The 27,770-nt window shown below is 41.0% G+C and overlaps 1 protein-coding gene across 4 annotated transcripts in view; it reads left to right on the top strand.

Moving 5' to 3' along the window:
* The window catches only part of LOC126481405 (serine/arginine repetitive matrix protein 2-like), a 349,894-nt gene that overhangs the window by 240,090 nt on the left and 82,034 nt on the right, over positions 1-27,770 (top strand). For 2 of the 4 annotated variants that reach the window (XR_007587552.1, XR_007587553.1), the window contains exon 10: positions 4,922-5,059. Coding sequence is in view for 2 of the 4 variants with exons in the window: in XM_050105134.1 (XP_049961091.1) it covers positions 4,922-5,075 (154 nt within the window). In the remaining 2 variants the exon portion in view is untranslated. Of the gene's footprint in view, positions 1-4,921; positions 5,076-27,770 lie in introns of those variants that run through there. The other 2 variants (XM_050105134.1, XM_050105135.1) reach the window with 1 other exon arrangement.

Raw genomic sequence — 27,770 nt, 5'->3', positions numbered from 1 at the left:
ATTTGTTCATGAGACCTAGAAAATATTGGATACAGGCTCCCAGGTAGATACCATTTTCCTTGACTTCCCATTTGATACAGTTCCGCACTGTCGCCTGATAAACAAAGTAAGAGCTTATGGAATATCAGACCAGCTGTGTGGCTGGATTGAAGAGTTTTTAGCAAACAGAACACAACATGTTGTTCTCAATGGAGAGACGTCTACAGACGTTAAAGTAACCTCTGGCATGCCACAGGGGAGTGTTATGGGACCATTGCTTTTCACAATATATATAAATGATCTAGTAGATAGTGTCGGAAGTTCCGTCTGGATTTTCACGGATGGTGCTGTAGTATACATAGAAGTTGCAGCATTAGAAAATGCAGCGAAATGCAGGAAGATCTGCAGCGGATAGGCACTTGGTGCAGGGAGTGGCAACTGACCCTTAACATAGACAAATGTAATATATTGCGAATACATAGAAAGAAGGATCATTTATTGTATGATTATATGATAGCGGAACATACACTGGTAGCAGTTACTTCTGTAAAATATCTGGGGGTATGCGTGCGGAACGATTTGAAGTGGAATGATCATATAAAATTAATTGTTGGTAAGGCGGGTACCAGGTTGAGATTCGTTGGGAGAGTCCTTAGAAAATGTAGTCCATCAACAAAGGAGGTGGCTTACAAAACACTTGTTCGACCTATACTTGAGTATTGCTCATCAGTGTGGGATCCGAACCAGGTCGCGTTGACGGAGGAGGTTGAAAATATCCTAAGAAGAGCGGCACGTTTCGTCACAGGGTTATTTGGTAAGCGTGATAGCATTACGGAGATGTTTAGCAAACTCAAGTGGCAGACTCTGCAAGAGAGGCACTCTGCATCGCGGTTTAGCTTGCTGTCCAGGTTTCGAGACGGTGCGTTTCCGGATGAGGTATCGAATATATTGCTTCCCCCTACTTATACCTCCCGAGGAGATTACGAATGTAAAATTAGAGAGATTCGAGCGCGCACGGAGGCTTTCCGGCATTCGTTCTTCCCGCGAACCATACGCGACTGGAACAGGAAAGGGAGGTAATGACAGTGGCACGTAAAGTGGCCTCTGCCACACACTGTTGGGTGGTATGCGGAGATGAAGTTGAAGTTAGTAGAGATTTGTGCTGCTGTAAAAAGAGCGATGCGCAAAGCATTCAACCACTACCACCGTCATACCTTAGCAAAAGATCTTGCTGAAAACCCAAGGAAATTCTGGTCTTATGTAAAATCAGTAAGCGGGTCGAAGGCTTCCATCCAGTCACTCACTGATCAGTCTGGCCTGGCAATGGAAGACAGCAAAACAAAATCTGAAATTTAAAATTTAGCATTTGAGAAATCTTTCACGCAGGAGGATCGTACAAACATACTGCTGTTTGAGTCTCGTACAGATTCCCGTATGGATTACATAGTGATAGACATCCCTGGGGTAGTGAAGCAGCTGAATGGGTTGAAAATAAATAAATCGCCAGGTCCTGATGGGATTCCAATTCAGTTTTACAGAGAGTACTCTACTGCATTGGCTCCTTACTTTGTTTGCATTTACCGTGAATCTCTTGCCCAACGTAAAGTCCCGAGCGACTGGAAAAAAGTGCAGGTGGCGCCTGTATATAAGAAGGGTAGAAGGACGGATCCTCAAAATTACAGACCAATATCCTTAACATCGGTTTGTTGCAGGATTCTCGAACATATTCTCAGTTCGAATATAATGAATGTCCTTGAGACAGAGAAGTTGCTGTCCATGCCTGAGCACGGCTTTAGAAAACATCGCTCCTGCGAAATGCATCTCGCCCTTTTTTCACATGCTATCTTGCTAACCATGGATGAAGGGTATCAGACGGATGGCATATTCTTTGACTTCCGGAAAGCGTTTGACTCGGTGCCCCACTGCAGACTGCTAACTAAGGTACGAGCATATGGGATTGGTTCTCAAGTATGTGAGTGGCTCAAAGACTTCTTAAGTAATAGAACCCAGTACGTTGTCCTCGATGGTGAGTGTTCATCGGAAGTGAGGGTATCATCTGGAGTGCCCCAGAGAAGTGTGATAGGTCCGCTATTGTTTTCTAACTACATAAATGATCTTTTGGATAGAGTGGATAGCAATGTGCGGCTGTTTGCTGATGATGCTGTGGTGTACGGGAAGGTGTCATCGTTGGGTAACTGTAGGAGGATACAAGATGACTTGGACAGGATTTGTGATTGGTGTAAAGAATGGCAGCTAACTTTAAATATAGATAAAAGTAAATTAATGCAGATGAATAGGAAAAAGAATCCTGTAATGTTTGAATACTCCCATTAGTAGTGTAACGCTTGGTACAGTCACGTCGATTAAATAGTTTGGTGTAACATTCCGCGTGACTTCCGCAAGGTGTTCGATACAGTTCCCCACAGTCGTTTAATTAACAAGGTAAGAGCATATGGACTATCAGACAAATTGTGTGATTGGATTGAAGAGTTCCTAGATAACAGAACACAGCATGTCATTCTCAATGGGGAGAAGTCTTCCGAAGTAAGAGTGATTTCAGGTGTGCCGCAGGGGGGTGTCGTAGGACCGTTGCTATTCACAATATACATAAATAACCTTGTGGATGACATCGGAAGTTCACTGAGGCTTTTTGCGGATGATGCTGTGGTATATCGAGAGGTTTTAACAATGGAAAATTGTACTGAAATGCAGGATGATGTGCTGTGTATTGACACATGGTGCAAGGAATGGCAATTGAATCTCAATGTAGACAAGTGTAATGTGCTGCGAATACACAGAAAGAAAGATCCCATGTCATTTAGCAACAATATAGCAGGTCAGCATCTGGAAGCAGTTAATTCCATAAATTATCTGGGAATAGGCATTAGGAGTGATTTAAAATGCAATGATCATATAAAGTTGATCGTCGGTAAAGCAGATGCCAGACTGAGATTCATTGGAAGAATCCTAAGGAAATGCAATCCGAAAACAAAGAAAGTAGGTTACAGTATGCTTGTTCACCCACTGCTTGAATACTGCTCAGCGGTGTGGGATCCGTACCAGACAGGGTTGATAGAAGAGATAGAGAAGATCCAACGGAGAGCAGCGCACTTCGTTACAGGATCATTTAGTAATCGCGAAAGCGTTACGGAGATGATAGATAAACTCCAGTGGAAGACTCTGCAGGAGAGGCGCTCAGTAGCTCGGTAGGGGCTTTTGTTGAAGTTTGATGAGCATACCTTCACCAAGGAGTCAAGCAGTATATTGCTCCCTCCTACATATATCTCGCAAAAGACCATGAGGATAAAATCAGAGAGATTAAAGCCCACACAGAGGCATACCGACAATCCTTCTTTCCACGAACAATACGAGACTGGAATAGAAGGGAGAACCGATAGAGGTACTCAGGGTACCCTACGCCACACACCGTCAGGTGGCTTGCGGAGTATGGATGTAGATGTAGAACATTGCAGAGCGATATGAGGTGCGACAAGCGTGTAATGGCAGTTGTGGGGAAGGGGGATAGTCGTCTTCGGTTCATTGGTAGAGTTTTGGGAAGATGTGGTTCATCTGTAAAGGAGACCGCTTATAAAACAATATTACGACCTATTCTTGAGTACTGCTCGAGCGTTTGGGATCCCTATCAGGTCAGATTGAGGGAGGACATAGAAGCAATTCAGAGGCGGGCTTCTAGATTTGTTACTGGTAGGTTTGATCATCATGCGAGTGTTACGGAAATGCTTCAGGAACTCGGGTGGGAGTCTCTAGAGGATAGGAGGCGTTATTTTCATGAATTGCTACTGAGGTAATTTAGAGAACCAGCATTTGAGGCTGACTGCAGTACAATTTTATTGCCGCCAACTTACATTTAGCGGAAAGACGACAAAGATACGATAAGAGAGATTAGGGCTCATACAGTGTCATATAGGCAGTCATTTTTCCCTCGTTCTGTTTGGGAGTGGAACAGGGAGAGAAGATGCTAGTTGTGGTACGAGGTACCCTCCGCCACGCACCGTATGGTGGATTGTGGAGTATGTATGTAGATGTAGATGTAGAATGTGATATGATGTATTCACAATATACCTCTCTGATGTGTTTGTATCTATGCCTAGTAATGTCCCACCCCCACTCTTCCCTCTTTTCCTTATTATTGCCGAGCTTGATGCATATGCTGGTGTGCTGACTCACTCACTATTTAGTCGGAGAAGAGGGGAGGAGAGAAAAGGGGGGGGGGGGGGCTGGGAAAATAGGGGGCAATAGTCCTTTGAGATGGTAAGGTGAGAGGATGGATGTAATAAATTCTACAGGTGTAAGTAATCAAGTAGGACAATTACTTGTTACAATGGAATGGAAATTACTTGTTAGCTAATCTAATTTAGGGACTGAATTATTGCTGTCCACGTACAGAGAAAAATTATAAACTGCTATTCATAAAGCACTTCTCAGAGCATGTCCATGATCAACTGTGATAGTAGTGGTATTATAAACCAGACTTGACTCTCACTGTAAGTCATTGGTTGGCGAGATGATTTACGAGAATTTTCTTGTGTCTGTTGTTGTTCGCGTGATTTACAATCACATTAAGAGAAGCCAGTATAAAACGAGTAGTTTTTAAAAATGCATGTATTCATGGGCTTGTTGATGAAAGGTCTCACTTCTCTTCTTACTGATAGTATGCTACCAGCTGTGTTACCTATTACATTAAACATATTGTTGACTGCAGCATAGTGATGTGTGTGCATATTATGCTGAGTTCATATCTTGTGTTTCATATGCTGCTATCTTACATCAATAATTCCATTAATCATTGTAACATAACATAGTAATATTATTTATTATAATAAGTACCTTATCCTTAGTAAGTGAAATATATAAATGATAATATAATGTGGCCACATATTATTTTATATATCATGTTTCTTTCTGTTGGTGATTTCTACAGAATGTGCAGTCATCAAAACTTAAAATATCAGTCAGATCTGAACTGAAAGACACAGTGAGAAAGGATAAACTTCAGTCATCAGGCCATGCTGCAGATATGGTATCGAAATCAGATGATGTGCAGATTCAGGAGAAGCACCTGGATCCTAACACAGGTAAGAATATTTTAATGTTTCCCCCAAAAAAGTTGTGTGTAACTAAGATTACATATTACTTTTAGATACTGCAACCTGGTGTCTTGTGTCAGCATTCCTTTCCAGAAAATGAGAAAAAGAAAAAAAGGGAAAAAAATATAACTGATTAATAGATCAGGAGGTGATAAAACTTCACAGTAAAAGTACACTGCAGAAGTTTGTGGACCTTGTCAACAGGATTCATCTCAAGAATAAATTTACTCTTGAGATGGAGAGGGATGGTGAGCTACCTTTTTTGAATGTCCTAGTGTTGTGGAAGGCAGATTCTTGGCTTTGTTATTTAGGGTATAGAAAACCAACCCACACAGACCAATATCGTAATGCAAACAGTTTTCGTCATCATGCTCACAGATAAATTAATGTTGGTACAGAGAGCAAATGGTTTCCGACAGCGACTATCTACAAGCTGTACTTCAGCATTTGAGGCTCGTATTCATAGAAAATGTTACAGAAAGGAGGATATTGCTGATACTTTCAGGTGCCATCAACAAAGGATGCTCTGTGACTCAGCAGAAGAGACCAAGCCTGCAGCATTTCTTCTGTGCTGTGCAGCGTTGGACAGCAAAATATTACCTATGCTTCGGGGGTATGGATTGAGACCAGTGTTTCAGCCAACCTCCAAGATCTGGGGTGTTAGGCCCCATTAAAAACCTTGTAAGTATAAGAGTGCCCAGTTTTATGATGTTCCCTTTAAAACTGGCAACATCTGCATAAACTGAAAAATTCCAACTGTCACTAGTGTTGTTCTGAACACTCCTAACCACATAGAGCAAATGGAGTTGGAGAGCTGAATGTTGGTTGGACAACACACAAAATATGACTTGAAAATACAAGAGTCATGGCCTGTGTGCGTTATATTGTAATTCCATCATAAAAGAGGTGACCCAGAATAGAATAAATTGTAATCATTTTAACTCATCAGGAATACACACTCAGTTGGACATAGGGGCGGGCTTTGGACACCTAGCAAAAATGAAGATGGATCGTTGTTATTTTTAAGGCTGCTGCAGCAACAGTTTCAGATGTGGCTTTGGGTCTTCTTGCCACCTGACATTTAATCTCATGGTGAACTGGAGCTTGATGCACATTCATTGCTTTGGTCTTACTTTGGAAGGTTTCAGATGTTGCTACCTTGGCTTCTTGATTAGAATGCAGTACCAGCCCTGGCAGTAAGTAGTTGCACTCCTGAGTACAGTAGTGGAGACAGCTATCAAAACCTCAAGGATTTTGTTCAAATTTATGGGGCTTGAATAGTGAGAAGATTTTATTCAGCCAGTCATTTCTTATACGAATTCTAATGAGTACCTCTCATCTCGGGTTTTACCATCAATACAGCTTCAGTGTGTCACTCTTAACGAGTCTCTTCAGATTTTGAGTGGTGTGCTGCTGCATTTGCTTATAAACAAATAAATGAGTGATGATTGTATATAAATAACATTGCAAGCAGAGCCAAGTTATGTACCTAATCACGTGGCACAAAAACATTTTTCTTATGGCTCTGTGCTGATCTAGCATGGAGTTATTCGCAAAGTTGTGCAATGAGGCTGTCTTGTAAACAACGCACCAAATTTAGTTATGGCATGTCTGAGGTTCCAATAAAATATTCTTATCACTATTGGAACTCATTGACAGAATCAGTGTTCCTATTGTAGATAAAGTATTCCACATTTTTCTGAATGACCCCAGCAGATGTCTAAATGATTCTTTCAACACAACTCCTGTCCTTTTCTTCCTGCATTCATTTTAAAAATACGCCATAAAAATGTTGTACTCCTTGTTCATCTTGTAGACATCTCTTGACAAGTAAGCAGTTTTAAATACAGGGTGATTCAAAAAGAATACCACAACTTTAAAAATGTGTATTTAATGAAAGAAACATAATATAACCTTCTGTTATACACCATTACAAAGAGTATTTAAAAAGTTTTTTTTTCACTCAAAAACAAGTTCAGAGATGTTCAATATGGCCCCCTCCAGACAAACGAGCAATATCAACCCGATACTCCAACTCGTTCCACACTCTCTGTAGCATATCAGGCGTAACAGTTTGGATAGCTGCTGTTATTTCTCATTTCAAATCATCAATGGTGGCTGGGAGAGGTGGCCGAAACACCATATCCTTAACATACCCCCATAAGAAAAAATCGCAGGGGGTAAGATCAGGGCTTCTTGGAGGCCAGTGATGAAGTGCTCTGTCACGGGCTGCCTGGCGGCCGATCCATCGCCTCGGGTAGTTGATGTTCAGGTAGTTACGGACAGATAAGTGCCAATGTGGTGGCGCTCCATCCTGCTGAAATATGAATTGTTGTGCTTCTTGTTCGAGCTGAGGGAACAGCCAATTCTCTAATATCTCGAGATACTGTAGTCCAGTTACAGTAGCACCTTCGAAGAAAAAGGGACCAAAAACTTTATTGGCTGAAATGGTGAACAAATGTACTACTAAATGAAACTTTATAGCTCCCTTAATTCGCCGACAGATAGTGCTTAGCTCTGCCTTTTGTCGTTGCAGAGTTTTAAATTCCTAAAGTTGTGGTATTCTTTTTGAATCGCCCTGTACATCTTTTGTAATGTAGTATCTATGTTCTAAATAAAATGTATTGTAAATAATTCATCACATTTCAGTTTATGTAAATCTAAATGCAGATGAAAAGAAAAAGAGAACAACATTGTGTTCATTACTTTTCTTTAGAGCTAACTTTGACTCAAAAGGCATGAGTTGTGCTGCAACACAAGTTTTCCATGAACTGCTTTATAATGTGAAATGCTTAACAGATAACAAAATTAACTGTAGAAGAAATCATACTATACAGGCTACATATATGCTGTCAAAACAGCTGGACTGGTGGGTCCTCCCACACCCAGAGCAGTGCCTGCCATGTGCTTGTCACACAAACTTGCAACATGAAATGCTTCATTTTGGTGGAAGGTCAAGAACTCTTGCATTTTAGTACAGCACATGTAGAAACATGCTGTTTCTTGCAGACATCTGTGGCTTTTGTTGCCATAGGAGCTAATGACCAGTAATACATTTGCAAACATTAGCACAGTATCAATGAGAAACGTATGTAGATAAGTTTAACATTCCAGAATGAGATTTTCACTCTGCAGCAGAGTGTACGCTGATATGAAACTTCCTGGCAGATTAAAACTGTGTGCCGGACCGATACTCGAACTAGGGACCTTTGCCTTTCACGGGCAACTACCCAAGCATGACTCACGCCTCGTCCTCACAGCTTTACTTCTGCCAGTTCCTTGTCTCCTACCTTTCAAACTTTGCAGAAGCTCTCCTGCAAACCTTGCAGAACTAGTACTCCTGAAAGAAAGGATGTTGCGGAGACATGGCTTAGCCACAGCCTGGGGGGTGTTTCCAGAATGAGATTTTCACTCTGCAGCAGAGTGTGTGCTGATATGAAACTTCCTGGCAGATTAAAACTGTGTGCCAGACCGAGACTCGAACTCGGGACCTTTGCCTTTCGCGGGCAAGTGCTCTACCAACTGAGCTACCCAAGCACGACTCACGCCCCATCCTCACAGCTTTACTTCTGCCAATACCTCGTCTCCTACCTTCCAAACTTTACAGAAGCTCTCCTGCGAACCTTGCAGAACTAGTACTCCTGAAAGAAAGGATATTATGGAGACATGGCTTAGCTGCAGCCTGGGGGATGTTTCCAGAATGAGATTTTCACTCTGCAGCAGTGTGTGTGCTGATATGAAACTTCCTGGCAGATTAAAACTGAGTGCCTGACCGAGACTCGAACTCAGGGCCTTTGCCTTTCGCGGGCAAGTGCTTTACCAACTGAGCTATCTGTGCACACTCTGCTGCAGAGTGAAAATCTCATTCCGGAAACATCCCCCAGGCTGTGGCTGATTAATTCAACCACATTCCATTAACCTTGTTTTACTTTTCTTGATCTTAATCTTTTAATTTAACCTCTTTTCAAGACACTCTCCATGGTGACTAAACAGATACAAGTGGGACAATTGTAAGTGGCAAGGCAGCATTTGTCAAAAATATATCTGTACTTATATGTAAGCCCGAAACCGGTCATGTGACAAATAAATAACCTTTTATTGTGACTGGTAGCGGAAATTTTTCTACGCCCTATAAAGGAACAGTTATGGAGTTCAACAGTATCCACTGTGGATAAAATTCACTTACAGTTTTTATTTCTTCTCCCTAAACTAAATTAATTCCCGTTCCAAACTTCTCATTTGTTTACATTACTGCATGCTAAATGTACAGATTCAATAACATTGCAGATAGGTTATGAATCTGTCTCACTCCCTTTTCAACTACTGGCTCCATTTCATGTTGTTTGACTCATATTAACTGCAATCTGGTTTCTATATTAGTTGTAGAAAACCTTTCATTCTTGGTGTTTTATCTGTTTCCTTCAGAATTTCAAGGAAGGAATTCCAGGCAGCAGTGTCGATATCTTTTTCTAAATCCAAAAGTACTAGAAACATAGTTTTGCCTTTCTTCAATCTATGTTTTAAGCTGTGTTGTGCGGCTGGTACTACATCATGTGCTCCTACATTTCTCAGGAACTCAAACTGAGATTCCCTGAGGTTAGTTTCTGCCTGTTTTTCCATTCTTCTAAAATAATTCAGATCAGTATTTTGCAACATTGACTTATTAAACTGATGGCTTGGGAATATTCACATGTCATCTGCTCCCCCCTGGTTTGGAATTGAGATTATTACATTCTTTGTGAAGTTTGAGTGTGTTTCACCTATCTCATAATCATGCATACCATATGGAATGGTTTTGTCATTTATATGTTCTCCCAAGGATCTCAGTACTCCTGCAGTACCAATCTCCTATCTCATCTTCATCTATTTTCTCTTCCCTTCCATGATATTATATTGAAGTTTTTTCTTTTTTTTTCCATTTGCACGTCTCTTTTATACAGGGTGTACCAGATATAAATGCAGATATTTTTGTATGTGATACATTAATTTGTAAATACACCAGTGTGTTGGTCACTTTGTCTCTGCATCAAACAGTCTTCCCACAAACTCACCACAATCTTTATGAACTGATGTTTTCTGCATGGTCGCAACCGCACCAATAAGTGGCCTGCTGTCAGTGTAGCTACCCATTATGCATCCATGCACTCACACTTCAACACCTGATCCGCTGCCCAGGAAAAATAAGCATTAATGGCTTGTTCTTACTACACATACTTGGAGCTACTAACCAACCCAAAAATATACTAGTCTTAATAGCTACAATTATTAGTCTGCAAATGATGTAAATACTGATGTGATGTTCACTACATCATTTTGCCTGTTACACCCTGTATATTCCTGCTACTTTTCAGCATTCCCTTCTTTCCTTTTTATTGGCTACCCATCTGAGCTTTTAAGAGCTACTGCTGTTTTATCCAAGGGTATCTTTAATTGTCCTGTGAGTATCATTTGTCTTCCCCGGAGTTATACATGCTTTTATGGCTTTGCATTTCTTCTTTAGCTATTCCTGATTAGTAATTTTGCACTGTCTGTCTGTCTCGTATTTTAGACATCTGTATTCCCTTTCGCCTGCTTCATTTGCTACATTTTTATATTTTCTCTTTTTGTCAACTAAATTCAATGTCTTCTGAGTTATCTAATGATTTCTACTATGTCTTGTCTTTTTATCCATGTGGTCGTCTGCTACTTCGACTATTTCATCTCTCAAAGCTAACCAGTTGTTTTCTATATATTAATTCCCTCTGTTTCAGTCCATCATTGCTTGATACTCCCTCTGCAACTCTCAACAACCTCTGGTATCTTCAATTTATCCAAGTCCCATCACATTAATTTGCTGCCATCTGCAGTTTCTGCACTTGCAGTTGATAAACAGTAAATTATTGTAAGAGTTAGCATCTGCTCCTGCAGACATCTGAATATAAAATTTGCTTTCAGGATGTCTTGCCATTATATAACCAATCTGAAAGCTTCCATTGTCCCCAGGTGTCTTCCACATACACAGCCTTCTTTCATGATTCTTAAACCAAGTGTTAGCAATGATTAAAGTATTCTCTGTGCAAAATTCTACCATGCAGATTCTTCTTTCATTCCTTTCCTTCAGTTCATGTTCTCACTATTTTTCCTTCTCTTATTTGTAGTTCCGCCTTCCATCAGTTAAATTCTACATCTCGTGTTATCTGGCCTGGCGGACAGCCTTTCTGGCCGAAAGCTTACTTGTTTGACAGTCTTTCTGTTGTGCCTATCTGCGACTTACATCTCTGCTATATGGAAAGTAGCAATCTGTTCTTTTCATAGTATTGACATTATTCCATGCTGGGGTTTCCATTGTCTCATCTTACGTTATCCAAGGATTTCTGCTTTGCATTGTCTTTTTGTATCTTTGATACTTTGCCACCTTCACTATTTCATCTCTCAAAATTACCAATTCATCTACAGTTTTACTCCTTTCCCCTGCTTTAGACAGTTGTTGCTAATGCTCCCATTAAAACTTTCAAGAACCAGTGGTTTTTTCAATTTATCCAGATCCCAACTTCTTAAGTAAGATGACCCTGTATGTTGTTGTCGATGACGAATGTTCATCAGAGGCAAGGGTATTGCCAGGAGTGCCCCATGGAACAGTGATAGGACTACTACTATTCTTTATGTACATAAATGTTCTGACAGACAGGTTGAACAGCAGTCTGTGGCTGTTTGATGTGCTGTGATATTTGGGAAGGTGTCGTCATTGAATGAATGCAGTATGATACAAGATAACTAGACAGTATTTCTAGTTGGTACGATGAATGTGAGCCAGATCTGAATGTAGAGAAATTTAAGTTAATGCAGATGAGCAGGAAAAATAAATCCGTAATTTATGGATACAGTATCAGTAATGTGCTGCCCTACTCAGTCACATCGATTAGATATCTAGGCGTGACACTGCAAAGCGATATGGAAGGGAACGAGCATATAGGGACTGTAATAGGGAAGGTAAATGGTTGACTTTCATTTTATTGGGAGAGTTTTAGGAAAGCGTGAATCATCTTCAAAGGGGATTGTAAATAGAACATTAATTCAACCCATTCTTGAGTACTGCTCAAGTGTTTGGGATCCCCACGAGGTCGGATTAATGGAAGGCATTGAAGCAATTCAGAGGCGTGTTGCTAGATTTGTTACCTTTAGGTTCAATCAACACGCCAGTATTACAGAGATGCTTTTGGAACTGACATGGGAATCTCTGGAGGGAGGCAATGTTCTTTTTGAGGAACACTACTGAGAAAATTTAGAGAACCAAGACTTGAAGCTAACTTTAGAACAATTTTACTTGCCATCAGCATACATTTTGTGTAAGGGCCACGAAGATAAGAGAAATTAGGGCTCATATGAAGGCTTATAGATGGTCATTTTTCCTCGCTCTGTTTGCTTGTGGAACGGGAAAGGAAATGATTAGTTGCGGTACATAGTACCATCCACATCACGCCATATGGTGGCCTTCAAAGTATAGATGTAGATGTAAATGGAGATGTAGAATAATGTACTTCCAGGTAACAGCTGTGTTATTTTTTATTTTTTTTATTTTTGTGCAATATTTTTATGGCCAACCAAGTAATTTTCTTCAGATGCTGCAAGTTGTGTTGTTACATGTGTTTGTTGCTTATGCTCCTACCAGACAGCTATTTTTAAGCCAAGGCAGCAAGTACACATAACTTGTAAATTGCTGCCATTTATAATGTATTTAAGAAAAGTTTAAACTTCGAATATTTCCTTTAAAAATGTGAGTATGGAAATCCCAAGAACGTTATCATGTTCAGAAAAGTTTGGGCTTCAGTATTATTAGAACAGGATTTTGAAATATGATATGAGACAAAAATTCATCGGGAATTTTCATCTCATGTAAATAATTTTATTTATTCATCTACACTTATGTTATCTCCTTCAGAGTAGTCCTTATTAGATATTATACTCTTACGCCAGCACTCTTCTAATCCCCGAAACACTTCTGAAACTCAATGTTTGTGATAACACTCATTCAGTAATAAACATTTACTCTCATCGAAGCTGGTATAGTGACAGCCCTAAAGGTTCTCTTTTTTAAGAAACAGAGAAAAGTTGCATGGGCCATGTATGGGAAATATCATTATCAATGCAGTGTTGTTTTCACCAAAATAATTATTAACAAACAATGAAGTGAAGTGTGAGGAGGTGCATTATCATGGTGCAAAAGCCATAAATTGCTACGCCACAAACCTGAGCTTTTTTAATTCCTTCCCACAAACTGCGTTGAACTTGTAGCTAATACTCCTTGTTGATTGACATTTTGCCAAGAACTTGTGGTGTACTATGCCGTTAAAATCAAAGAAAACAGTGAGCAGAACCTTCATGTTAAACCACACTCACAATTTTTTTCTGCACTTCTTTTGCTCTTGACACTCCAGGATGCCTCCCATGGCACATTTGAGCCTTAGTTTTGATGTCATGCCCCTACACCCATGTTTCATCACCTGTTCTGACACATATCAGTAGTTTTCATTGTTGTTGGCTTCATTTAGCAACTCCTCTAATTTGCTCTAATTTCAACATATTTGGCGTAATGTTTTCTCTCACACATTTCATGCCCAGAACATAGGAAAATATTTTGTGGCATGAGCCACATGATACGTCAATATCATCAGAAAATATGTGATTGTGATTCCGCAATTTTCATAATTACTTCGTGCACTGTTTCCATGTGTTGATGATGTACTGCAGTGTCCAGAATGTTTGTCATCCTCAGCTTCTTAACAGCCATCTTGGAAATGCATATACCATTCATGAACTCTTGTTTTATGCATAGCAGACTCACCAAAAGCAGTATTCAACATTTCTATAACTCTGTTACATTTTATTTCATTTTATACAGGGTGTATACGACCCAGGACAACCGGGAGATCCGGGAAAAACCTGGGAATTTTTTCATCCTGGAGAAAACTGGGAAAAACCCGGGAATTTTTTAGGATTCCAGGAATTTTTGTTTGCTTTAGTTTTCAGTTAAGTTTTTGTAACTTTAACTGGTTAGAACCAATACTCTAACAAAGGCTATTACTGTATCTCGTAATTACAGAATAATACTGGAGCAATAAAACATGAACAAGAGAAAAAAATGAAAATAAAACTTGCTAAGGAAATACGCCATATACAACAACAAGCTTATACAAGCGTCTGCCACCAGCAAATTGTGGCAAATGCTTTAGAAAGACTATGCAATGCTTCATAACAACAAATTGCCTATAATGAGCATGACGTCACAACTGCTTACATTAGATTCGTTTGAGCAGTCGCGAGCGAGCTCATGCACATGCGCTGTAGATTCGCGTGTGACTAGCATCTTCTCCCGCTTCTGGCTACACAAGTGTGGCAGGTGAGTTGTATAAGCAATAGCAGCAAGATGCTACCCGGAAAAATTTTACTGGTGCGCCTAAGCTGCCAGATTCATGCATGGGCAACAGTCCCGGGTCCTGAGGGGGGGGGGGGGGGGGGGGGGCAATTTCATGGGGAGGGTGGGGGTGTGCCAAATTCATATTCTCGAGGAAAAAGACCTTGTTTCACAAAGCACCTAGCATCCAGCGCACGTTGGTTTATCGATTATTCATATGATTTTGAAACGCATCCCTGTTGGTTTTTGAACAAATTCTATGTTGATTTCTGAATGAATCGTAGGTTGATTTTTGAATGCATGAGCAGTGCACATGATGTCTCTGCCAGGGGAATCCCAGTGGCATCTAGAAATAAACCTTACTGCAGACAAAAGGGGACGGGGCTATACGAGCTGAGCGGAATAAAGCCGAATGGGTGAATGCCAATGGAGTCGGTGGTTTGCGAATGATCAGCATTGTTATAATTACTAGTGAAATCCAGAGATTCAGACTACCAGAGTAGAAATAAAAGACTAACAGGAATAACAAGTAAGCAGTGTTACGTATTATCTTCTCGGTGTATCCAAGAAAATGAAATTTTGACAGAAAATGTTTGGCCAGACCGCTACACTAGTAAGGGCCAGTTGTACAGGCCCCGGGTAGCAGCCGCTAAAGTTTTATCCTGGGAGTAGCACGGAAAACGCATTGTACGAACAGGTAATAATGCCTAACCGGAGAATACACACTGGATAACTAAAACGGTGATTGTGGCAGGGTTAGTGAAGTTAACCGGAGAATAAGTTTTGACACTGACGGGAATAGTTACAGAATTAGTGATGAGAAGATCATTTGTTGGAATGGGGATGGCGAAGAAACAGGGACATCACACAAATTATGGATGAATATGATGATTCCAAATTTATATAACAATTTCGTGAAATATCTCATGCTTCAGAAGCTAGAGCACATGAATGAAATGTGAAACTATTTCCCAATATAAAACTTTTTGTTTTTGGTAGACCTAATAGGCATTTGATATTGGTACTTCGTGAATTATATTATATTTGTGTTACAAAAATGACCATTTGTGCCAAAACAATCTCGTTTATTTGATGTGTGTTAAAATTGTTGCAATATTAAGCAGGCCTGTTTCATTTAAATAGCAGACATTGAGAAAATACACGTAATCAGATCGAGAAACCGCACCAGTCTTGGATACTATTTGTTTTAACAGCTTTTTCAGTATTAGACAACGACATTTTGTTTTTCATGTAGCAAAACGTTTGACGATCTTTGTTGGGGTAATAGATTTCTTTCCCATAAAGGAAAGCACGCCATGTAAAGCTGTAGTAAGACTCGAGAGAGAAAAAATGCAAGTACTTAAGGATTAAAGAAAAGAAGTTTTGCTTGTCTCTTGTCTTTACTGGTTTTGTGTGTCCTATATTTAATTTGATGTCACACAAAACATCAAGTTATTAGCTAATAGGCAAATTTTCTAAAGAGTTCTTGTTCTCCCGGTTGCAAATAATCCCATCCACTATTAACTGCGAGTTCTCTCTCTCTCTCTCTCTCTCTCTCTCTCTCTCTCTCTCTCTCTCTCTCTCTCTCTCTCTTTTTTTTTTTTTTTTTTTTTTTTTAAGGGGGGGGGGGGGGGGGGGGGGTGAGGGGAGCCAGGATGTCAAACTGACCGACTGCGAGCAGTAGAGGCACCACAGGACATTTAATTTCCACTGTCGTGAGTATAGTTGGATGGCACCCATTACAAAATGTTACACGTTTGAGTTCCACAGAGCGAAATACGGTTACATGCGATAGAAGAATGCTGTGTGGAGAGGCGTGGTACTGCACTTTGGCACACTTGAGACCAAATAACATGTCTCATTTTCTCGAACATATGTATTTTATGTATCAGACTCTTCAGAAAGGTGTGTGCTACAAACTGAACATATTTTTGAAAGCCGATTTTTTTAAAATTTTTGATGTCTTACCTAAAACCCTCGAGGGAGGGGGGGCCATTATCTAGTATTGCCCCAGTTCGGAAATACCATAGATCCAGGACTAATTAACAGAGCAGTCTTGAGGTGGGTAGTCTTCATGTGACCTGTGTTTACGTTTAGTGATTTTGCTGGTTCCTCTTCGTTCATTGCTCTCACGTCAAATGAAAACAAAACTAATTTCTGTGGCTGGGAGCTATCAAGTGAATTAAAATACATTCACATAATTACGGAAGGCTGAAATATGTTATTAGTTTCAGATTTTATTTCATTTCCACCTTCCTGACAGTCAAGCATTAATTGCCTTGCAGAACAACAAAGTTATTTTTGTTGGTTTGCTAAAGAAATTTGGCTTTGATTAATCTTTCCCGCTGAGGCAGTCAATTTATCCGAAACAAAGTGTTTAATTCTGCACTATTGGCTAGTTTCAACTGTTCGCTGCATTTCAAGTACACGTTTTCATATAACACCTATGGCATTATGCCATAATAAATAAGCAAACATGAGATAATATGCTACTGGTAGTCTAAGAAAATTTACATCTGAATCTGGACTTATGAATGTACACCTTAAGCCAAATTTTACTATAATTCATGAAATTCTGATGCTCTTGGGCATCCTCAAATGCCTCGTTTTTTTTTATGACATAATGTAAGATCTTTTAATGTTTTACACGTACGAACATATGGGCTTCGTGCGTCACGGTAGCTGCACAAGCGCAGTAACACCTGTTATCTGGCACTCTCTGGCAACTCCTGAAATGAACCTATTAAATAGGTTAAGGGAAAATATTGCGAATGGTTGTTTGAAAAGTGTTACTTTCAAAGTAAATTTCCTTTTACGCAAGATGAACTATGTGCAAGAATGTACGATGAATTTCTTAAATCACAGAACATTTGACTCTCATTTAAAAAGCAACTCTTTGAGGAGTACCATTTAGAATAATTTCGAGCCCAGAAGATAAGACATTTATGTCATTGTTAAAAATTTTACTGACACATTTGTGTGATGTAGCTTAAAGCATCACACACGCAAAAAAGATCAACATTATATGTGAAAGCTTAGCTTGTCTTGCAGCTTATTAATCTTCGAGACCAATATTATACGTGAAACTTTTCTTTTCTTGTAGCAACACTATGTATATTAATTTAAAGCATTAATTTTTCCTATTTATGTGTTCGCGCTACTTAACAGTTATGTTGCTATTGGCTGACTACATCACATGTCCTATACTACGAATAGCCATTGTCATAAGTTGGCGAGATCACATGACATGAGCTATGACTGGCTTACAAAAGTGCATTGCAATCTCAATTTAAATGCTTTGGAGAGTAACATGCGGTGTTTGGTGGAATTCGAATTAATACAAAAATATGTAGTGTACAAATTGCTGCACATCAGACATCTTTCCAAAACGTGTTTTTTTCCCCTGGGTTTCGTTTTCTAAAGTTTTACAGTTCTGAGAAAAGTATACTGTCACTTAACACGGAAAAAGTGTGTTTGCATCTGGGAGAAAGTGTATTTTTAACCAGTAAATATGGGAAAAATCCGGGAATTTTTTTTCCTCGTCTGTGTATACACCCTGTTATAGCAATTTACTGAAAATTCTGTGATCTATTTTAAAAACAAATCAGTAATCACCACTTGTAAGCCAACGCATATAGCATTTTTGTCAACTGATGACAGATTAAACAGCCAATATGGCTACCAGTGTACACATGTGTTTCAGTCTGGTTTACCACAACAGCAACGAAAAATTGTGCGAGTAGATATAGTACATCCACCGAAACTACGAAATTCCTGATACTTTTTGAATGCACCTGATATAATAAGGTATAAAATTGAGTGGTGTCTAGAAGTTGTATCTTAAATAATTAACAGTGTAGGAAATGATAGATTGCTATGTACTAGCCCGCATCTCGTGGTCATGCGGTAGCGTTCTCGCTTCCCACGCCCGGGTTCCCGGGTTCGATTCCCGGCGGGGTCAGGGATTTTCTCTGCCTCGTGATGGCTGGGTGTTGTGTGCTGTCCTTAGGTTAGTTAGGTTTAAGTAGTTCTAAGTTCTAGGGGACTGATGACCATAGATGTTAAGTCCCATAGTGCTCAGAGCCATTTGAACCATTTGCTATGTACTATAAAGATGAAATATTAAGTTGTGGACAGGCACAATTAAAAGACACTTACACAAAACTTTTAGCCACAGCCCCTATCAACAAAAGAGAAACACACACTGTTCTTATACATGGGTAAGCACACCTCACGCACACAATGCCATCTCCGGCAGCTCAGACGACAATGCAACTATTGTATGGGGTGGAAGCAGCAGTCTGGAGGGGACAGGCAAAGGAAAGGGATAATAGTGTACGGGTAGGGGGAAGAGAGGAATACTGTCTGGTGGAGTGTGCAGTGACTAGAATGCCAACGGGCACACCATCAGGAGGTTGTGGGGCAGGGAGATGGGGATAAAAGGAGTGAAACAGGAGAGGTGCAGGTAAAGATGGGCAGGTGTGTTGGCAGATAGTGGCAAACTAAGGGGATAGGAGCGGAGAATCGCAGGAAGTTATCGGACAGAGGAGCTGGAAACTGTTGGGTGGAGGGTGCGGGGACAATATGTTACCGGAGGTAAAGGCCGGAATAATTTCAGGAGCAGAGAATGTGTGATAAGGATAACCCCCATTTGCACCATTCAGAAAAGCTGGTGGTGGAGGTGAGGATTCAGATGGCTGGGGTAGTGAAGCAGCCATTGAAATCAAGCTGTTACATTCAGCTGCATGTTGTACCACAGGGTACACTTGGCTGCAGTTTGGGAGTGACCATTTGTCCTGGTGGACAGCAATTTGGTAGTCATACCAACATAAAAGCTATGCAGTGATGGCATCAGAGCTAGTAAATGACATGACTGCTTTCATCTGTGTCCTCGCCCCTGATAGGGTAGTATTAACCTCTGACAGGACTGGAATAGAAAGTCCTGGGTTGGTTGATTGTGCAGGCCTTGCACCTCTGTCTTCCACGGTGATATAATCCTTGTGGGAAGTGTCTGCGATTGAGAGTGAAATAGGGACAGACTAGGATGTTGTGGAGATTGGTTGGGTCATGGAACACCACTTTAGGAGGGATGGAAAGGAACTTGGGTAGGATGTCCCTCATTTCAGGGTGTAATCAAAGCCCTGAAAAAGGATGTGGTTCCGTTGTTCCAGTCCAAGGTAGTATTGGGTGAGGAAGGGGGCATTCCTTTGTGTCTGGGTGGTGAGGGCTGTGGGAGGAGTGGGGATGTGAGGTAAATAGCTCGGCAGATCTTTGCAGACTAGGTTTAGGGTCTAGTGCACATCTGTGAAGGCCTTGGTGAGACCCCCAGCATACTGGGCAATGGAGTTCTTGTTACTGCAGATTGGCCATCCCCAAGTGAACAGTCTGTGTGGGAGGGATTTCATGGTGTGAAAGGCATGACAGCTGTTGAAATGCAGGTATTGTTGGTGGTTGGTGGGTTTAATGTGGATAGAGGTGCAGATGGAGCCATCAGAGAGGTGGAGGTCAACATCTAGGAAGGTAGTAGCACCTTGTGTTGAGGAGGCCCAGGTGAAGCAGATGGGGGAGGTGTTTAGGTTGTGAAGGGATGAAGATAGGATGTATTGGCCCCGAGTCCAAATCGTGAAGATATTATCAGTGAACCAGAACCAGAATAGGGGTTTTCTGTTTTGGAAGGCTATGAAGGTCTCTAGATGGCTCATAAACAGCCTGGTATAGGAGGATGCCATGGGATGCCCATGGCTGTGTCACAGATTTGTTTGTATACCTTTTCTTCTAAGGAGAATAAGTTGTGTGTTAGGATAAAATTAGTAAGGTGTAAAAAGGATGAGGTAGTGGCGTTAGAGTCTGCAGGACATTGGGAAAAGTAGTGTTTATTAATGGTAAGACCATTAATTTCATTGGGGGCTCAATATCCAGCCACAGTGGGACGTATAGGATTGTTGGGTTTGTGGATTGTGGGGAGCATGTAGAAGGTGGGTGAGTGGGGATATCATGGGGATGAGGAGGTAAATGGATTCAGGGGAGAGGTTTTGGGAAAGACCTAAGACTTTAAACAGAGATTGGAGATTGTGTTGGACTTGTGGGGTGGGATCGCTCTAGCAGAGTTTATAGGTGGAGGTGTCAGATAATGCTGGAGAGCTTCTGCCAGGTAGTCACTGCATTTCATAACAACAATCGTGGAATCTTCGTCTGCAGGTAGGATGATTAGGTCAGGATTTGTTTTGAGGTTGTGTATGGCTATTATTCTTCTGCTGAAAGGGTGATGTTCTGGGGAAGGGTCCTGGGGAAGGATTGTAAGTAAGGAATGCCTGAAGGTGACCAGTGGGTGGTTAGGTGGGAGTGTGCGAGGATCATGGTGGATGGTGGTATGAACTGGAAGAGGCAGGGTTAAATGTTGGAATTAGATTGGTTTTGGTTGGAGGGATTGGTGGCAAAGAAGGGCTTCCATTGCAGGTACTGGGAAAATGAGAGTAGGTCTTTGGTAAGTCCAGCATGGTTAAATTTGGGTGTAGGGCTAAAGGTGAGGACTTTGGATAAGACTGAAACTTCTGTGGAATGGAGCATTTTGGTGGATAGGTTAACAGTGTTACAGGAATGTTTTGGCTCTGGATTTGGTGGAAAGATGGTAGGGAGTCTTGGTGGATGCTGCAAGTTGAAAACATCAGCTAAACAGCGTTTAGGAACCCTTAGTGGTGGATGAGCAGGAACACTGTGGGTAGGTCAAGAGTTGGATAAGTGTTGCTCTGAGGCGGGAGTAGCATATCAGCAGGTTGGATGACTTATGGAGGTGGTGACTGGAATGCTCTCTGAAATTGATTACCTTACTCTCCAGCACCTGGAGGAGCATCCCAGACACCACCTCCTGTCCTTCCCACAGTGTTCCTCCTCGTCCACCCCTTATAGCACCTAAACCTTGTTGAGCTGACGTTTTTAACTCACCTCATCCCTCAAAATTCCACACTAACACTCCACCAAATCCGTAGCCAAAACATCCCCATAATATGTTTATTAACCTTTCTACCAAAATCCTTAACTCTGCAGAAGTTTCAGACCTATCCAAAGGCCTCACCTTCAGCCCTATACCTAAATTTAACCATCCTGGACTTCCCAAAGATCGACTCTCCTTTTCCCAATCCCGGCAATGGAAGCACTTATTCGTAGCCAACCCCCCCACCCAAAACCAACCTAATTCCAACATTGAACCCTGTCCCTTCCAGTTCATACCACCATCCACCATGATCCTCCCACACTCCCACCTAACCAACCACTGGTCACCTTCAGGAAAAAAGAATAGCCATACCCAACCTCAAAACAAATCCTAACCTAATAATTCTACCTGCAGAAAAATGTTCCACCACTGTTGTTATGTATCACAGTGACTATCTGTCAGAAGGCCTCCATCAATTATCTGACTCTTCCAACTAAAACCTCTAGCAGAGTGGTCCCATCCCAGAAGTCCAGTACAACCTACAATCCCTGCTTAAAGCCTTGGGCCCTTCCCAGAACCTCTCCCCTTGAATCCACTTCCCTCTTCACCACTATGACACCCCACACACCCAACTTGTACATGCTCCCCAAAATCCACAAACTCAACAATCCTGGATGTCCCATTGTGGCCGGTTACTGTGCCCCCACTGAAAGAATTTTGGACCTCATTGTCCAACACCTACAACCAGTCGCCTATAATCTACCCTCCTACATCAAATATTACAACCAGTTCTTTCACCCGCACTATCCACCAACACCCCTCGTGCCCATGGTCTTACTGTTATTGAACACTACTTTTCCCGATGTCCTACAGACTCCAAATCCACTATCTCGTTCCTTATAGACCAATATTCAAGAAAGGAAATAGGAGTAACCTATTGAATTACAGACCCATATCACTGACCTCAATTTGCAGTAGGATTTTGGAGCATATGCTGTACTCGAACATTATGAATCACCTTGAAGAAAATGACGTATTGATACATACCCAACATGGATTCAGAAAATATCGTTCTTGTGCAACACAGGGAGATCTTTATTCCCATGAAGTAATGAGTGCTGTTGACAAGGGATCTCAGATCGACTCTATATTCCTAGATTTCCAGAAGGCTTTTGATACCGTTCCTCACAAATGACTATTAATCAAATTGCGTGCATATGGAGTATCGTCTGAGTTGTGTGACTGGATTCGTGATTTACTTTCGGAGAGGTCACAGTTCCTAGTGATAGACGGTAAATCATCGAGTAGAACAGAAGTTATATCTGGCATTCCGCAAGGTAGTGTCATAGGTCCTCTGCTGTTCCTGATTTAAGTAAATGATCTAGGTGATAATCTGAGCAGCCCCCTTAGACTGTTTGCAGATGATACTGTAATTTACCGTCTAGTAAAATCCTCAGACGATCAATTCCAATTACAAAATGATCTAGAGAGAATTCCTGTATGGTGCGAAAAGTGACAATTGGCACTAAAGAAAGAAAAGTGCAAGGTCATCCACATTGTTACTAAAAAAAAATCTGATAAATTTTGGGTATATGATAAAACGCACATATCTAAGAGCTGTCAGTTTGACTAAATACCTAGCAATTACAATTACGAGCAACTTAAATTGGAAAGACCACATAGATAATATTGTGGGGAAGGTGAAACAAAGACTGCACTTTGTTGGCAGAACACTTAGAAGATGTGACAAACCCACTAAAGAGACAGCCTACATTACACCTGTCCGCCCTCTGCTGGAATATTGCTGTGCAGTGTGGGATCCTTACCAGGTAGGGTTGACTTAGGACATCGAAAAAGTGCAAAGAAGGGCAGCTCATTTCGTGTTATCACACAATAGGGGTGAGAGTGTCACTGATATAATACGCGAGTTGGGGTGGCAGTCACTGAAAAAAAGGTGGTTTTCTTTGTGGCGAGGTCAATTTAGGAAATTTCAGTCACCAACTTTTTCTTCCAAATGCAAAAATATTTTGTTGACACCCACCTACGTAGGGGGAAATGATAATCACAATAAAATAAGAGAAATCAAAGCTCAAATGGAAAGATGTAGGTGTCCCTTTTTCCCATGCGCCATTCGAGAGTGGAATGGTAGAGAAGTAGTATGAAAATGGTTTGATGAACCCTCTACCAGGCACTTAAGTGTGAATTGCTGAGTAACCATGTAGATGTAAATGTATACAACTTACTGATTTTATCCTAACACGCAACTAATTCTCTTTTGAGGGGAAGGTATACAAACATATCTGTAGCACAGCCATGGTTATCCCCATGGCACCCTCCTATGCCAGCCTGTTTATGGGCAACCTAGAGGAGATTATCCCAGCCTCTCAAAATGCCAGGCCCTTAGTCTGGTTTAGGTTCATTGATGACATCTTCATGGTCAGGATTCAGGGCCAAGACATCCTGTCTTCATTCCGTCACAGCCTCAACATGCTCTCTCCCATCCACTTCATCTGGTCCTTCTCAACCCAGCGTACCACCTTCTTAGACATTAACCTCCTCCCCTCAGATGGCTCCATCTGCACCTCTATCCACGTTAAGCCCACCAACCACAAACATTACCTATATTTGAACAAATGTCATACCTTTCACACCAAAAAATTCCTCCAATGCAGAGTGTCTACCTGAGGTGGTCTATCTCTGCAGTGACAAAACTCCATAGCCCGGTATGCTGAGGGTCTCAACAATGCCTTAATAGATGTGTACCATCCCCAAGACCTAACCTGCAAACAGATCCTCATGGCGTTTCCCTCACTTCAACAACCTTCCTAATACTCCCAATAACCACCCACAAAGGAATGCCCCCTTCATGACCCTATACTTCCTTGGACTGGAACAACGGAACCACATCCTTTGTCAGGGCTTTGGTTATCTATCATTATATCATGAAATGAGGGACATCCTACCCAAGAACGTTTCCATATCATTATATCATGAAATGAGGGACATCCTACCCAAGAACGTTTCCAATCCTCCTAAAGTGGTGTTCCACCACCCAACCAACCTCCACAACATCCTAGTCCATCCCTATGTCATTTCGAATCCCAGACCCTTGCCACAAGAATCATTTCCGTGTGGAAGACCCAGGTGCAAGACCTGCCCAATGCACCCACCCAGCACTTGCTGTTTGAATCCCGTCGAAGGTTTATCATACCCCCATCAGGGAATGGGCCACCGATGAAATCAGCCATGTTATTTACTACCTCTGATGCAGTCACTGCACAGCTTTTTATATTGGTATGAGAACTAACCAGCTGTCTGCCAGAATGAATGGCCATCCCCAAACTGTGGACAACTGCAAAGTATACCACACTGTGGCACAACATGCAGCTAAACATAACATGCTCAATTTCAATGGCTGCTTCACTACCCGAGTCATCTGGATGCTCCCCTCCACCACCAGTTTTTCTAAACGGTGCAAGTGGGAGTTATCCTTGCTGCATATTCTTTGCTCCTGAAATTATCCCAGCCTCAACCTCCAGTAACATACTGTCTTCACACCCTCCACCCAACATTTTCCACCCTGTCTGTCTTATCATCTCCTCCTCATTCTCGTCTCCTGCCCTCTTTGTTTGCCAACCTTTTCCAACGCACCCACCCATCTTCTTTCCTCTCCTTTTTCATTCATTTTTTCCCCACAACTTCCTGATAGTGTGCCTGTTGGCATTCTATTCGCTATACATTTAGACAGCATTCCTCTCTCCCACCACCTGTAAACTACTATTGCATCCTCTTTCCTGCCTCTGCAGATTGTTGTTTCCATCCCATGTGATAGTTACGAGGGTCACTCCAAAAGAAATGCACACTATTTTTTTTAAAATCCATCTTTTATTCTACTTGTTTGAAAGTTTTACAGTGTGTAGTTACATCCTTTAGGAACAATATTTTCATTTCTCCACATAATTTCCATCCCTCTCAACTGCCTTATGATATCTTGGAACCAGCACCTGTATACCCGCATGGTAAAATTCTGGACCAACCTGTTGAAGCCACTATTTGGCAGCGTGCACAAGAGTCTTTCAGTTTCCCAGAGAGAAGATAGTCACATGGAGCCAGGTCAGGACTGTAAGGCGGGTGTTTCAGTGTTGTCCATCTGAGTTTTGTGATCGCTTCCATGATTTTTTGACTGACATGTGGCCGTGCATTGTCGTGCAACAGCAAAACAGCCTGCTTTTACCGATGTGGTTGAACACAACTCAGTCAAGCTTGAAGTTTCTTCAGTGTCGTCACATATGCATCAGAATTTATAGTGGTTGCACTTGGCATGATGTCCACAAGCAAAAGTCCTTCGGAGTCAAAAAACACCATAGCCATAACTTTTCCAGCAGAAGGTGTGGTTTGGATTTTTTTTTCTTAAGTGAATTTCCATGATGCCACTCCATTGATAGCGTCCTTGTCTCTGGTGAAAAATGATGGAGCCATGTTTCATCACCTGTCACAATTCTTCCAAGAAATTTATCTCCACCATTCTCGTACTGTTCCTAAAGTTCGCTGCATACCATTTTTCTTGTTTCTTTGTGAGCCACTGTCAGCATCCTGCGAACCCGCCTGGCACGGCACAAACCTTTTTTACCATTAACACATTCAGTATTCTGCAAACACTTCGTTCCGCTATCCCAATGTAGCATGGCAATTCATTCACTGTTAAGCGTCAGCTTTCACCAATTCGTTAACTATCTGCACATTGTCTGGAGTGTGTGCAGTACGAGGCCTGCCAGTATGTGGACAATCCTCAATATATTGCCGTGCCCGCTTTCGTCACGTAACCTGCTTGCCCACAGGCTAACTGTACTGCGATCGACAGCAGCATCTCCATACACGTTTTTCAACCTCTTGTGGATGTTTCCCACTGTCTCGTTTTCACAGCACAGGAATTCTATGACAGCACGTTGCTTCTGGCGGATGTCAAGTGTAGCACCATCTTGAAGACATGCTGTGACGGCCCCACTCACGGGAACAGGTTGAACTAAGTTTGAAAACAAGCAGGAAGGATGTATCTACACACTGTAAAACTTTCACACATGCAGAATGAAAACTGTATTTTTACAAAAATAGTGTGCATTTCTTTTGGAGTGACCCTCGTACATTGTGGCCCGAGTTGCTCGAGATGATGGTCATATGTCTATGAGGTGTGCTTGCTTCTGTATATGACTGGTGTGTGTTTCTCTTTTGCTGATGAACGCAGCGGCTGAGAGCTCTGTGTAAGTGTCTTTCAGTATAGCCTGTCTGCAACTTAACATGTTGGCTTTACAGTAAGTAGCAGTCTTATCTTTACTGAAATTGTTGATAGTCCTACCTGGAGTTTCCATTGCTTTACCTTAGTTAATCAATAACTTTTGAATGACTGAAATTGAAGCAAAACGAACAGCTTTCTCAGTATCATGAAAAATTGTTCTACAAATCTATCTAGGTTGTTGGTTCCTAGGTTTCAATTTTGTCATGTATGTTTTTGTATGGTAGTGAAATTATATCATCTTCCAATAGGGTGTCAATTAAAATTAAGTGAAAACAATTATCCCACCATGTTCACAGATTGTGACATTGTAACTGACCTAATAAAAATATGAAAAATTTTACCAATTTTGAGAGTTGATAAAATCATGAACAATTATAGTGCAATCAGGATCCTTTATTTGTGATATCGAGATAATGAGGACTGATTGTAGCATAGTAAGTGGTTGGAAGTGGCTGGATTAAATGTGCCTTGTTTCAGTACCCCTCCATTGGTTCATTCAGAATATTATGTTAATCGTATGCTGGATGATCCCATACAAAACAATCTTAACAAAAGTGATGATTTCGAACAGATTGACATCAGTATTTCATGAATAAAATCATCTGGATAGTTTATTAAAATTTCTTCATTTATGATGCTGTTTCGACTGCTGCCATCGGCAGGTACCTGGAGTTAAGATTAGAAGAATATTAAGAGCAATAGATGTTCATTAAACAACAATAAGCCACAAAATATGAAAAATTGAAAAGTTTAATAAGTTCAAAAAAAAATTTAAATACACTCATCAAAAACTTTAGAATTTGCAAGACCAGGTTCAGTGTCAGTATTAAAACCTGTGACTGTTGGGGCTTCGTTTAAGAGTTTGACTCAAAAATGTGTGCAAAGATGTAATTTCTATCCAATAGGTTATTCACAAAATATTCTCGATGATTGTGGAGTCATGTCAAAATTTGAATCACTACAAATTCTTTATTACTTACATTGGCTAAACGTCCTGAGAAAATTTTATGAAGTTATTACGTATTATTGTTTGGCATCAACACAGTAACATTCCTGAGTATACGTAAT

The sequence above is a fragment of the Schistocerca serialis genome, chromosome 5 (genome assembly GCF_023864345.2).
Source record: "Schistocerca serialis cubense isolate TAMUIC-IGC-003099 chromosome 5, iqSchSeri2.2, whole genome shotgun sequence".
Taxonomy (NCBI): Eukaryota; Metazoa; Arthropoda; class Insecta; order Orthoptera; family Acrididae; genus Schistocerca; species Schistocerca serialis.
The sequence above is the reverse complement of the archived record's forward strand: the minus strand, read 5'-3'. Positions and strand labels throughout refer to the sequence as shown.